Source organism: Ahaetulla prasina, chromosome 7 (genome assembly GCF_028640845.1).
Source record: "Ahaetulla prasina isolate Xishuangbanna chromosome 7, ASM2864084v1, whole genome shotgun sequence".
Lineage (NCBI taxonomy): Eukaryota > Metazoa > Chordata > Lepidosauria > Squamata > Colubridae > Ahaetulla > Ahaetulla prasina.
The window spans coordinates 36,529,485-36,544,335 of record NC_080545.1 but is presented as its reverse complement, the minus strand read 5'-3'; the positions used below and the strand labels follow the sequence as shown (position 1 = coordinate 36,544,335).

Sequence of the window (14,851 nt, the reverse complement as noted above, 5' to 3'; positions counted from 1 at the left end):
GGTAACATTGGATCGGTATGAGCTTGGAGTGCGAGTAATCGCCGGGGCTGCTAACTGTTGCACTGGGAGTATAGGTCGTGCTACTTCCTTGCGAGTACTGTTGTACTGAGGTAAACGGGAAAGGGCGTCCGCGAGGAAGTTCTTTCCCCCAGGAATGTAGCGCAAGGCAAAATTAAAGCGGTTAAAGTATTGGGTCCATCGAGCTTGTTTTGGTGATAGCTTTCTGGGAGTTTTCAGGGCTTCTAAGTTTTATGATCAGTCCATACTTCAAAAGGGTGTTTGGCCCCCTCTAAGAATTGTCTCCATGTTTGGAGAGCCCAGTGCACTGCAAAAGCCTCCTTTTCCCAGATGGCCCATCTCTGTTCTGTTTCAGTGAGTTTACGAGATGTGTAAGCACATGGTTGCAGCTCACCTTTAGCATTGGTTTGGAGTAAAACTGCTCCAACTGCTACGTCGCTAGCATCAGCTTGAACCACGAATGGGGATTCCATGTCAGGGTGCTTGAGGACAGGCTCGGCGGTGAACAATCGCTTCAACTTCTCAAAAGCGGCCTGACACTCCATTGACCACTTCAGTGGTAAGGATGGTTTGGGTTTAGTATTTCCTCTTGTTTTGAGGAGATTGGTGATTGGCAGGGCAATGTCAGCAAAAGAGGGAATGAATTGACGATAAAAATTAGCAAATCCCAGAAAGCTCTGTAATTGTTTGCGGGTGCGAGGAGGTGCCCACTCTAGTACTGCTCGGACTTTGGCAGGGTCCATCTCCAAGCCATCAGAGGAAATACAGTAACCCAGATAGTCGATTTTTGATTGGTGGAATTCACATTTCGACAATTTTGCATAAAGTTCAGCGGCCAGCAATTTTTTCAGTACTGCTCTTACTAGCTTCACATGCTCCTCCATGGTTTCAGTGTAGATAAGTATGTCATCAAGATAAACAAGAACCCCTTTAAACAAGTGTTCATGGAGAACCTCATTTATTAGTTGCATGAAAACTGCTGGGGCCCCTTGCAACCCAAATGGTAAGACTCGGAATTGAAAGCAACCAAGGGGACAATTGAACGCTGTTTTCCATTCATCCCCTTCCTTTATGTGTACTCTGTAATACGCTTCTCGTAAGTCCAGTTTAGTAAAGAACTTTCCGTTGGCCAAGTGGGCGAGCATGTCTTTCATAAGAGGCATGGGGTATACATTTTCCACGCACACACAGTTCAGATTTCTATAGTCAACTATCAAGCGAAAGGTGCCATCTTTCTTTTCCCGGAACATGACTGGGGCTGCAACCTGAGGCCTAGCCGGTTGAATGAATCCTCGTTCTAAATTTTTATCTATGAAGTTCCGTAATTCCCCTAATTCTTTTTGGGTCATGGGGTAAGATTTCGGTTTCGGGAGTTTCACTCCTGGTAGAATGTCTATTGCACAGTCTGTGGGCCTATGGGGAGGCAGTACGACAGAGGCCTTTTCACTAAAACCTCTCGTAGGTCCCAGTACTCTTTAGGAATTTTTCCTCCCCTCTAGGCGCTCAACCATCGCCCCTAGTTTCTCAGGGCAATCAGGATCAGGGTTTTAAATTATGTTCTTCTTCTTTTGTGCCTTTGTGCGAGTCGCACCACCCTGTTCTCCAGTTTATTTTAGGGTTCCATTTTGAGCCACGAGACCCAGCACGAGAGGTTGGTCCATCCCTGGAGCAACTATGAAGTTTATGATTTCTTTATGGTCATCTATGGTCATCTCTATGGGCTCTGTCACAAAGTGGGCTGGGCCTCCCCCCGCTATCGATCCATCTAGTTGGCAGAAGGCTATGAGCCTGCTCAATGTTTTTAGTCTTAGTTCCATTCTCTCCACCACCTCGGGGCTTAAGATACATCGGGTACACCCAGAGTCTAAGAGGGCTAGCATTTCCCCTTGCATTCCTGAGGATGGGATATGCAGTTGTACAGGAACGGTAAGGGGCCCCCCTTTCCAACTCACCAAGAGGTCCTCATCCGATTCCGGAGATGGCTCGGTGTCATCTGACCCGGTCGGAGTCCCAAATTCCTTCTCGATGGGAGGAGCGTTCTTTGCGTCATCTGTTCCACTCTTTGCAACCTCTCGCGATTTTGGTTCCACCTGCGCCGTTGGTTTTTTGCCACTAGGGGTCGCCTTTGGTGGCAGCTTCGCCCGACAATCAGCGGCTCGGTGGCCTTCTTTTCCACATCTGAAACAGCCCGTGGGTTTCTTCTTCCCACTTTTCACTGCAACAGAATCTCTGGTCGGTTCCCTCAGGAACTGAGTTGGGGTTTGCCTCCAACTACGATCGCTTCGCAGGCGGTCCTTGGCTAGGTCTATCTCCATTTCTGCTGCCAGGGTGTACCAGCCATGCAGGGTAGTTGGGGATGCTCGGGCTCTACACAATTTATATAGATCTCCGTTTAGGCCGTCTTTGTATAAATCCAAAAGAGCCACTTCCGACCACCCTCTCATGAGAGGTGCCAGATCGCTGAACTCTTGGTTGTAGTCAGTCACTGGTCTCTTCCCTTGTCTGATGGACATCATGCGAATCTTGGCCTTTTGCTCTGCCAAGGGGTCCTCAAATCTCATTCTCAGGGCTGCCATAAAATGGTGGTAGTTCCTCAGGAGAGGGGAATCCTCTTGGTACAAGGTCACGTACCAGGAAGCCGCCCTCCCACTCAAGACTTGAGTCACGCTTCTCACTTTAGAGGCTTCTGACAAATAATCCTCGCCCCATTCTTGCATGTGGCTGTCCACTATAGCCTGGAATAAGCCTACTTCTTTAGGGTCTCCATCAAACTTTCTGGGAATTTGGGGAATTTTAGGTTTTTTTTTCCTGCGAGGTAACGTTTGTGCAGTGGGGGTCCCCTGACCCCTACCCAGAACTGTGGCCCCTGGAGAACGCAGCACAGGCTCTCGTTCTTCCTGAATATTTCTGCTGTATGGTGTTTCCCCGGTGGCCATCAAAATTTCTGTTTCCACATCCTCCCCATCCCCCCAGGGGTTTTGGGTGGGGTCTTCATACCTTTCACGCTCTCTCTGTTGCTCTTTTGCCTCACGATACAGTCTGACGGCTTTTGCAATTTGTAATTTATCCTTAAGTTGCTCCTCCTGTCGCCAAGCAGAGAGTTTTTTATGTAGTTTTTTCAGTGTCCCCAGCCACTCTGTAGAAATTTCTGAGTATGTGGGAGGGTCCGTTGTGGCTGCCAAGGCTGCTCCTGTCTCCTCCAGCTCATCTTCTAAGGTTGGCTTTCTCCCCAGAAAAGATTCGTTATTTATTATTATTTATTATTTATTATTTAAATTTTTATACCGCCCTTCTCCTGAAGGACTCAGGGCGGTTCACAGCCAGATAAAAAATACAATAATAAATACAATTAAAAAACAATTAAAAAACTTATTCAAATTGGCCGAAATTTATCACCTCCTCTATGATAGTCCTGGGATGAGATGTCTGCCAGCTGCCAGCTGCTCCTCATTAGGTTCGCATTCGTGCTCCGACATTGTTAAGGGAAAGAAAAAAGTTTTCAGTCCCCTCGGTTGTGATCCGGGATGATTGATTTTGGATGAGTTCCAGCTTAATGTCAGCCTGCCCCAGATCAGTGTTTGAGAAAATAAAAACCCAACTTCATCATGTTGAAGAATTTGGTAATTTATATCATACAAGTCTGGATGCAGTGGAAGCAAGCTGGAACTGGAAGTAAATCAAAACCCCAGAGTCATATTCTCTCCTGAACCCTCCCCCTACTAGAGGTCATACAGTAATAGTCCAATGTCTTCTTTCTCCTCAGCCACGTGTAGTTTCACTTCCGATATTCTCCCTCTGTCAATCTTCTGAATGGAATGTGGAATCAGCAGCTGCCGTTACATTCACGCGCCAACACAATTCAAACCTCTGGTTTTGAAAATGGCATTTCCCCTCTCCCCCACATACAATGTCAGCCGACGCTGGGAACAGTGAAAACCTCCCCCCCTTCTCCATAAAGCATGTAAGACAATCAGTAGAGCAAACTTTTAACAAGGTAATAAAATAGTCAGATAATCTAGTAGGAGAAATACACTAAATTAAAGCGGAGGCTGACAAGATGTCCCTAAATTAGAAACACAGGAAGCTTTTTTAATTTGTTTGTAGTTTTAACTTACCTAGGTCTAGGAATTCTGCCCACCTCTGGACTGATGGATATAGGGACCGAATTTCTAGAGACACATGGGCTTCCATTTGGAAAGTGACCTGGACTAGTCTGGATGCATGCAGCAAATTCCTAAATTAAAATTTGACAATAAGAATTACTGTTTTAAAGATATGCTTACATCTTAAATGAATATCTTATGGGAAAAGTGAAATATAGTAAAATAAAATTAGATGGTGTTTCTTAATTTGTTTTTAAATCTTATTTCTCAGCTGAAGTCATAAACTTTTAAGAAAATCAATGCAGCCATGCAGCCAGAAGATGTCACTGTTTATTGCTTAATAAAATGTTATTTCAGATGCAGACATTTCTATATTTGGTTTCAAATGCATTCTCACTTTGGAAGACCTATCAGCATAAATATCACATACCTGTATTCCTAAACTAGATTTCATCACGAAAAACTGATCCACCAGTTTTTTATGTAAAGGTCTCATATCTTGTGGGACAAACTTCTCATGGACTGCTAAGCCGAATTCAAGAATCTGGGCCTTAGAACAAAATCCAAAACAAAGTATTTGAATACACACATGGGGGGGGGGATTTGTACTATTAATGCTATATACTCAGTTCATAATGAGACAGTATGGATGACTCATGATTTAGTGATGGGATTTAAAACCAATTAATGTCAGACATTCATTCATTAAAGATTAGTACTTTACTCTGAATCCTAATTATATTTTTCATTCAAGAAGAGAGTATGAGGTTATGATGAAACAAGCCAGCTTCCAATGCCAATTGCTAATCAAATCTTACTTCAAATATATGACAGTTAAAATTAACAATAAAGCTTGCTTGATTTGGGCAAGACAATAAGATACAAATCAAACTGGACTCAGATTAGATTAACAGAGTTGGAAGGGACCCTGTAGGTCAAAGGGGCCGTGGTAGCTCAGGCTGTAAGAGCCTGTTATTAAAACACAGCAGCCTGCAATTACTGCAGGTTCAAGCCCGGCCCAAGGTTGACTCAGCCTTCCATCCTTTATAAGGTAGGTAAAATGAGGACCCAGATTGTTGGGGGGGCAATAAGTTGATTTTGTAAAAAAAAAATATATACAAATAGAATGAGACTATTGCCTTATACACTATAAGCCGCCCTGAGTCTTCGGAGAAGGGCGGGATATAAATGTAAATAAAAAAAAAAAAATCTAGTCCACCACCACCCCGCCCAAGCAGGAGACATCTGGCAGATGGCAGTCCAGTCTCTTCTTGAAAGCTTCCAGTGATGAAGCTCCCACAACTTCTGTGGGAGCTTCCACAACTTCTGAAGGCAAGCTGTTACATTGGTTGATTGTTCTTGCTGTCAGAAAATTTCTCCTTATTTCTAGATTGAATCTCTCCTTGATCAGTTTCCATCCATTATTCCTTGTCTGGCCTTCGGGTATCTTGGAAAATAGCTTGACCCCTTCCTCTTTGTGGCAGCCCCTCAAATATTGGAACACTGCTATCATGTCTCCCCTGGTCCTTCTCTTCACTAAACTATCCATGCCCAGTTCCTGGAAACTTTCAATATCAGACTTTTTAATACATTAACTCTAATATAGGTAGGCCTTTTTTAACAACAATTCGTTCAGTGATGGTACAAAGTTACAATGATGCTAAATGAGTGATAGTTATGAAGAGTCCTCAAAGTTATGGCCACTACATTGCCTCCCACAATCACATGATTAACATTTAGGCTCTTGGCTGCCCACCTGCATTTACAACAGCTGCAGGCACTTCTACCCCACTTGCCTCTCTTTCCCGTCTTTGCTCTTTTGGCCTTCTTGCCCTTGCACTCTGCTTATCTTCACTGCTTTCTTCCTCCTGCTGCTGAGAAGGTGTACCTGGCCTAGGAATCTGCTGGCCTTCATTATGCCTCAGGGTGGTCTTGCACAGTGTCCTTGAAGCCGCCCAAGGCCATAGGAAGGACTAGGTATGCCTCAGCAACAGCAGGAACAAGACAACAAAAGTCAGTTGGAGTGTTGGGGAATAGCAGGTGTGCAAGGCAACCAAAAGGGCAGTGGGTGGAAATATTTATTTATTTATTTACTTATTTATTTATTTATTTAAATTTTTATACCGCCCTTCTCCCGAAGAACTCAGCCAAAGTACAGCCGAAGTACAGCCAAAGTACAGCCAAAGATAAAAACAATAAAATATACAAAGTTAAAATATCAATTTAAAAAACATATCCAATAATGGCCGAATTAAAACCGTCAATTAACCCAACCTAAAATAACCCATATAAAATTACAAAAAGTTAAAATTTAAAATTTAAAATTTAAAATTTAAAAATCAGGCCAGTCCCGCTTGGATAAATAAGTAAGTTTTTAATTCACCGCGAAAGGTCCGAAGGTCAGATATTTGGCGCAAACCGGGGGGAAGTTCGTTCCAGAGGGTAGGTGCTCCAACAGAGAAGGCCCCTGGGGGCCGCCAGCCGGCATTGCTTGGCGGATGGCACCCTGAGAAGACCCTCCCTGTGGGAGCGTACGGGTTGATGGGAGGCATAAGGTAACAGCAGGCGGTCCCGTAAGTACCCGGGCCCTAAGCCATGGAGCGCTTTGAAGGTGGTAACCAAAACCTTGAAGCGCACCCGAAAGACCACAGGTAGCCAGTGCAGACTGCGCAGGAGCGGTGTTACCTGGGAGCAGCGTGCAGCTCCCTCGATCACCCGCGCAGCTGCATTCTGGACTAACTGGAGTCTCCAAGTGCACTTCAGGGGTAGCCCCATGTAGAGAGCATTGCAATAATCCAGATGAGAAATGACGAGAGCATGAGTGACCGTGCATAAGGCATCCCGGTCCAGAAAGGGACGCAACTGGCGAACCAGGCGAACCTGGTAAAAGGCTCTCCTGGAGACGGCCACCAAGTGATCTTCAAACGACAGCTCTCCATCCAGGAGAACGCCAAAGTTGCGTACCCTCTCTATTGGGGCCAGTGACTCGCCCCCAACAGACAGCCGCGGTTGCAGCTGACTGTACCGGGGTGCCGGCATCCACAGCCACTCCGTCTTGGATGGGTTGAGTCTGAGTCTGTTTCTCCCCATCCAGACCCGTACGGCCTCCAGGCAACGGGACAGCACTTCGACAGCTTCGTTGGGGTGGCCCGGGGTGGAAAAGTACAGCTGAGTATCATCAGCGTACAGCTGATAACTTACCCCGAAGCCATTGATGACCTCACACAACGGCTTCATGTAGATGTTGAACAGGAGAGGCGAGAGAATCGACCCCTGAGGCACCCCACAAGTAAGGCGCCTCGCGGTCGATCTCTGCCCTCCTGCCAACACCGTCTGCGACCGGTCAGAGAGATAGGAGGAGAACCACCGATAAACGGTGCCTCCCACTCCCAAACTCCCCAACCGGTGCAGCAGGATACCATGGTCGATGGTATCAAAAGCCGATGAAAGATCTAACAGGACCAGGGCAGAGGAACAACCCCTATCCCTGGCCCTCCAGAGGTCATCCACCAACGCGACCAAAGCTCTCTCCGTGCTATACCCGGACCGGAAGCTGGACTGGAACGGGTCCAGAGAGACAGCTTCATCCAGGTACTGGGGAAGCTGCCATGCCACCACACTCTCTACAACCTTTGCCACAAAGCGAAGGTTGGAGACTGGACGGTAATTACCCAAAATAGCTGGGTCCAGGGAAGGCTTCTTAAGGAGGGGTCTCACCACCGCCTCTTTCAAGGCGGCGGGAAAGACCCCCTCCAACAAAGAAGCATTTATAATTCCCCGGAGCCAGCCTCGTGTCACCTCCTGAGTGGCCAGCACCAGCCAGGAGGGACACGGGTCCAGTAAACATGCAGTGGCATGTAACCTCCCCAGCAGCCTGTCCATGTCCTCGGGAGCCACAGAATCAAACTCATCCCAAATAACATCAACAAGACATGTCTCAGTCATCTCATCCGGATCATCACAATCTCGGTCCAAACTATCCCGAAGCTGAGCGATTTTATCATATAGATAACCACTAAATTCCTCAGCACATCCCTGCAAGGGGTCATCCCATCCCCCCTGGTGTAGAAGGGAACAGGTCACCCGAAACAGGGCAGCCGGGCGGTTATCTGCCGACGCAATGAGGGTGGAAACGTAGGAACGTTTCGCAACCCTCAGTGCCACTAGGTAGGCTTTCGAGAAAGACCTAACTAGTGTCCGATCAGCCTTGGAACGGCTGGACCTCCAAGTACTCTCCAGGTGTCTTCTCCGGCGTTTCATCTCTCTCAGCTCCTCAGAAAACCAAGGAGCCAATTGAGATCTACGCCGGGTCAGAGGCTGCAAAGGCACGACATGGTCCAAAGCCCCAGCCACAGCCTGTTCCCAGGCCGCAACTAGTTCTTCAGTCGTGCCGTGGGCAAGATCCTCAGGAAATGGCCCAAGCTCTGTCAGGAACCTCTCTGGGTCCATCAGGCGCCTGGGACGGAACAAACGCATTGGTTCCATCTCCCTGCGGTGGTGAGCGGCGGTCTGAAAGTCTAGGCGAAGAAGGAAATGATCTGTCCATGACACCGGTATCGTCACTAAATCCCCTAATACCAGATCATTAAACCACTGTCCAGAGATATAAATCAAGTCCAGTGTGGACCCCCCCCCCGTGTGTGTAGGGCCATCAGTTACTTGGATCAGGTCCAAGGCCATCATGGAAGCCTGGAACTCCTGAACCACCGTCGACGACAAGCCGGCCGATGGCAGATTGAAGTCCCCCATGACCAAAAGTCTGGGGATCTCAATCGCCACTCCGGCAAGCACCTCAAGCAGCTCAGGCAGGGCTGTAGTCACGTAGCAAGGTGCCAGGTACGCGATCAACAAACCCATCTGATTCTTATGGCCCCACTTCACAAGAAGGGATTCACAACCGGCTATCTGAGGCACAGTGGACTCTCTCGGTTCCAGACTCTCTCTCATCACAACCGCCACCCCGCCACCCCTACCCTGGGCCCTCGGCTGATGGAATGCCCGAAAACCCGGCGGGCACAGTTCAACCAGGGGCACACCCCCTTCTGCGCCCAGCCAGGTCTCCGTAATGCCCATAAAGTCCACGGACTCCCCCCGAATATGATCGCAAATCAGGGGGGCCTTATTAACCACGGACCGGGCATTGCACAAATAGCTGGGTGAGGAGAGCTGAAACCAAAGCAAGCACTGCAAGGAAGGATGAGTCCCTTGTCTAATGATGAGATGGAATGAGACCTTTAGGCTCCCATCCTTGGCCACACTTCTGTCACCTCTAGCCACCCACCTCAGCCCATTCACAGCCAGCTCTCCTCCTCTGCTGGCCCTCCCCCGGCAATTCTCCTTGGCCAATGGGCCTCTGGCCGTTTGCCCTTTGCCCTTTGGCTGGGCCCATTCGCCAAGATACTGTTTGTACCAGGAGTTTCACTTCACAGGACAAAAAGCCGCCTGCCAATCAGGTGGTAGATGGCAAAGATAGGGATGGAAGGGGGATGCAATTGGTGACAGGTTACCAAAGAGAGCAAGGGGGGGGGCAGTCAGGCAAACACTGCCTGCGTGCAGCTCGTGTTGGTGCTGGGAGGGGGAAGCAGGCAAACGCTGCCTGCATATTGCTGGTGCTGGTGTTGGGAGGGGGACGCAGGCAAATGCTGCTTACATGCTGCTCCTGGGGGGCTGGGGGGGAGCAGGCAAATGCTGCCTGCACGTGGCTCATGCTGGTGCTGGGAGGAAGAAGCAGGCAAACATTGCAGTGTGTGTGTGTGTGTGTGTGTGTGTGTGTGTGTGTGTGTGTGTGTGTGGAAAGGTGTTGGCACATGGGGTGGGGCAGCCAAACTGCCAATTTGGCAACAGGCAGGCAGGATCAGAGGCGGGGGGGAGGACAGGTGTGGAGGCAATGGTGGGGGTGAAAATGGTGCCACCACAGGCAACAGGCAGGCAGCAGTGGGAGAGGGCTTCCTGTCGTGTCCCACTCCTCCGCTGACGGCCAGGTCAGGGAAATCCGAATCAGGCATGCCTCTGCAGCTCTGCCAAAGTCCTAGCAAAGTTCTCAAGGCGGGCAGGAGACCAGAAAGTGACTTCAGCAAGATAAGGTAGACTTTGCCTGACTCAGAGAATGCTAGAAAGCAGATCCTTTATATAGGCCATGGGGTGTGGCTCCATGACTCAGCACTTATCCAGGCCTGCCCCTCCCTTCCTTCTGTTGCCGCCGCCTATCAATTCTCCTGAAGCGAGGGTCACTCCAGTCTGCAGCTGTTGGTAATTGACTTTCCTCAGGCTCACATGCTGTGGGGGAGGGGGAGGGATCTATTTGCTCCGTTTGCCTGGGCATGGAGCCAGGGCTGGGGGCTGGGGGCGCTTCTTCTTCCTCGGCCTGTCTGGGCATGGAGCCAGGGCTGGGGCCGGGAGGCATGTTAGGACACTCCTCAGCGTTTGGAAGCAGATAAGACGGGCCCGGCTGCGGGGAAAGCAGACGAGGCACAACACTTCCCAAATTGCCCTCTCACATCCATTGCCTCCGCACTCTGGCTTAACACCAAACAGGAAATTCAATTGCCCCACCCCCATTACATGCCATGCCACTTGTCATCCCCACATTGGCAGCAGCCATGTTTACCGCTGATACCTTGCTGCCACTATGCAGCGCCCCAGGAGCAGCGCGCAAGCAGCATTTGTCTGCTTCCTCCTCCCAGTACCAGCACCAGCCATATGCAGGAGCATTTGTCTGTGCCCTCCCCAGCCCCCCAGGAGCACTGTGCAAGCAGCGTTTGCCTGCTTTTCCTGCCCAGCACCAGCAGGAGCCCCGCATAGGCGTTATTTGCCTGCCTGCCTCCCCCCCCCTTGCTCTCTTCAGTAACCTGTCACCAATCATATCCACATTTCAGCCCCCTTGGTCACTCTTCCCAACCCCATCATTACTGCCTGCCACCCAATTGGCCTTTTTGTCCCATGGTGCGAAATTCCCAGGACAAATGGTGTCTTGGTGAATGGGCTGACCCGAAGCTCAATCCCTCCAAGCTCAATCCCTCCAAGACGGAGTGGCTGTGGATGCCGGCACCCCGGTACTGTCAGCTGCAACCGCAGCTGATTGTTGGGGGCAAGTTATTGGCCCCAATGGAAAGGGTGCGCAACTTGGGTGTCCTCCTGGATGGGCAGCTGTCGTTTGATGATCATTTGGCGCCCGTCTCCAGGAGGGCCTTTCACCAAGTACGCTTGGTTCGCCAGTTGCGCCCCTTCCTTGACCGGGATGCCTTATGCACGGTCACTCATGCTCTGGTCACATCTCGTTTGGATTATTGCAATGCTCTCTACATGGGGCTGCCCTTGAAGTGCACCCGGAGGCTGCAGCTAGTCCAGAATGCAGCTGCACGAGTAGTAACGGGAGCCACTCGTTGCTCCCATGTAACACCACTACTATGCAGTCTGCACTGGCTTCCTGTGGTCTTTCGGGTGCGCTTTAAGATTCTGGTTACCACCTTTAAAGCGCTCCATGGCTTAGGGCCCGGGTACTTACGGGACCGCCTGCTGTTACCTCATGCCTCCCACCGACCGTACGCTCACACAGAGAGGGTCTTCTCAGGGTGCTGTCCGCCAAACAATGTCGGCTGGTGGCCCCCAGGGGTAGAGCCTTCTCTGTTGGAGCCCCTACGCTTTGGAACGAACTTCCCCCTGGTTTACGCCAAGTGCCTGATCTTCGGACTTTTCGCCGTGAGCTGAAAACGCATTTATTAATCCAAGCGGGACTGGATTAAAAGTTTTATTAAATTTTAACCGGGGTTATTTATTAATTTTTCAGGGTTTTAAACTTTTTAAAGTCGGCCACTCTTGTAATATGCTTCGTTTTAAATTCTGTTTTGATTGTGTATATTGTGGGTTTTAATTTTGGCTGTACACCGCCCTGAGTCCTTCGGGAGAAGGGCGGTATAAAAATGTAATAAAATAAATAAATAAATAAATAAATAAAAGGAGCAATGGACCAGAGGCCCATTGATTAGGCAGAATTGCTGGGGAAGGGCCAGTGGAGGAGGAAAGCTGGCTGTGAATGGGCTGAGGCAGCTGGCTTGAGGTGAAGGAGGCATGCCAAGGTGGGCCTGAAGGTCTTAAACCAGTGATGGCTAAACTTTTTTTCCTCATGTTATCGCACACATGTGCCCACACCCATAATGCAATACCCTCGATACACGTACTGCCCCCTGCGCATGCAATCTCTCCCATGCTGCCCCGTCCTCCTGCGCAGGCATGTGCGATCCCGCTGTGCTCCCCCACCCCCCACACATGCATGTGCGACACCCCCCCCATGCCCTGTTTTGGGCCTAGCAGGCCTCCCTGAAGCCTCCGGAGGCTGGAAATACACTTCCGGACTTCTGGTAGGCCTGTTTTTCACCGTCCATAGGCTCCATAGGCTTTTCTGGAGCCTCCAGAAAGGTGAAAACAGTCTTCTCCAGCCCTCCAGAGGCCCTCCGCAGGCTGGAAATTGCCCATTTCCAGATTTCTGGTCTGTTTTTTGCCCTCCCAGAGCTTTGCACGAGCACTGTACTTACCTGGCATTCAAAATGGGCCACCAAAATAATACCAAAATAATACAGTGGAATTATAAATTGTGTGTATTAATGGGTGATTGGAATGGAGTATTGGATACTCGAAAAGATAAGAAAGGTCTTTCTCAAAATATTTCAAGTCATGCGAAATTGTCTAAAGCCTTTTTTGATATGATTGAAAATTTGGAGTTGAGAGACATCTGGCGAGAACGGAATGCTGAAGAAAAAGATTTTACTTTCTTTTCTGACAGACACCAATCTTTCTCTAGGATTGATTTTATATTAATTTCTACTGATTTTCTTTTTAGGGTAAAGAAGACAAAGATATGTTCAAGAACCTTGATTGATCATAGCCCGGTATGGGTGGAATTTGATCAGGAAAAGGGAGTTAGGAGATCTTTTTTTTTTTTGTTTACATTTATACCCCGCCCTTCTCCGAAGACTCAGGGCGGCTTACAGTGTATAAGGCTTGGAGGTTAAATGAAAATGTGTTTAGATATGAAGAAAATGTAAAGGAATGTAAAAGAGAAATGAAAGAATTTTTTCTTATGAACATGTATAGGGGTACATCTATAGAAATGGTTGGGGAGCCTATGGATAGTTAGTGTAGTCTAGTTTATGATTCTTAAATGTTATATCCTGTATTTTGCTCCGGAAAGTCCGGGGTGGGGGGATTGGGGAAAGGGGGGAGGGGGGAAGGGGGAGAGGCTGAAGGAGGGGTGGGAGAACTTGCAAAAACTTTGTAAAACTTTTTAATTAAAAAAAATGGACCACGTGGAGACTCCTGGGAGGGGCATGGTGGCATGGGTATGCACAAGCAACTCCCATGTATGCGGCAGAGTATTTGTTCTGTCCTTCCTCGCCTTCGTCCGAATGATGGCTTAATTAGCCGTCACTATCAGCTCTGGCAGCGGAATAGCCAGTGTCTGCCAAGAGCCTCCGTTATCTTCCACGACGCTGATGAGTCACCTAGAAACAAACTTCAGCTCTTAATCAGTGGATCTGCCTGTTACGAAGAGACACAGCAGCTCTGGCTGCCTTTTATATCCTGTGGGGAGTGGCTCCATGACTCAGCACTTCCTAGGCCTGCCCCACCCTTGCTTCTGTTGTTCCCTTCTCTCCTGCCTACGAAACCAAGCCTGATTGCCGTCAGCTGGGTCTGCAGGCATGGCCTGGGGCGGGGGAAGAGTCAGGGAATGGAGGCCTCATTATCTCTTCCACCTGGCCTGTTTCTGGCTCCTGGAGCTGAGCCAGACAAGCCGGTGCTCCCGAGGTAAGTCCTGATGGCCCTTCCCCCTCACTGTCCAAGTCACTTTCTGGCAGCAGGCCCGGCTCGGGGGGGCGCAGACACAACAGTACTAAAAATCAGCTGGCTGGCAGGAGGTGTGCACGCATACGTGGTGGAGCTGATCTAGGGTGACGACTTGTGTGCCCGCAGAAATGGCTCCACATGTCACCTGTGGCACGCATGCGATAGGTTCATCATCATGGTCTTAGACCCTGATGAGAGAGTCCTGACCTAACAATCACAACTAGAAATACCAGAACTGCTGTTGCTAAGTAATGCAATCACATGTTTTTTCACCTAATGACCACTTCACTTAGCAATGGAAATTCTTGTCCCAATTAGGGTCATTAAACAAGGATTAATTGTATTATGAGTTCTATCTATTTAGTTGCCTCTCTTTTGATAACAGTGTTCAAGGAGTGCTACTGGCTATTCTGAGCTCCATACAAAGAAAATGACCATGTGTGAAACCCAGCACAAATTAGCACACACAATAATAAATTCCAACAATTTTCTAGTTTAAATATTTCATTATCAATTTTAAAAGAAGAAAAAATTAAAATTGTAGGATTATACATAAAATCACAACTTTATTTCTTCTTTTCTACCTGCACTAAGGCAGATGTAATTTATTTGCTGTTTATCCCTATTTCCTTACAATACATTTAGATTATTATTGCAGTGAGGCATATACAGATATGGAGAGCAAAATCCTATCTGTTTAGCCACCTCTTCTTAACATCAAAGAGATAGTCTTTTAAAATCTTGTTATCAGTAACTCTTAGTTTGCTTCTCTGTCCAGTCCTTCTAAATACTTGAAAAATCCTCAAAGGAATCTGATTGGAAAATTGCTAAAATGTAATGCTTTTTCCTAGGTATATGCCAGCTCTGTTGATTGAAAGCAGCTTGCTTGA

At 48.4% G+C, this 14,851-nt stretch overlaps 1 protein-coding gene across 1 annotated transcript in view; it reads right to left on the bottom strand.

Annotated features, from left to right (window-relative positions):
* Positions 1–14,851, bottom strand: part of DOCK4 (dedicator of cytokinesis 4) — a 931,895-nt gene that overhangs the window by 34,665 nt on the left and 882,379 nt on the right. Inside the window, exons 44-45 of the mRNA XM_058189675.1 lie at positions 4,552–4,671; positions 4,134–4,252 (exon numbers count right to left, since the gene is read on the bottom strand). Coding sequence (XP_058045658.1) covers positions 4,134–4,252; positions 4,552–4,671 — 239 coding nt within the window. The remainder of the gene's footprint in view (positions 1–4,133; positions 4,253–4,551; positions 4,672–14,851) is intronic.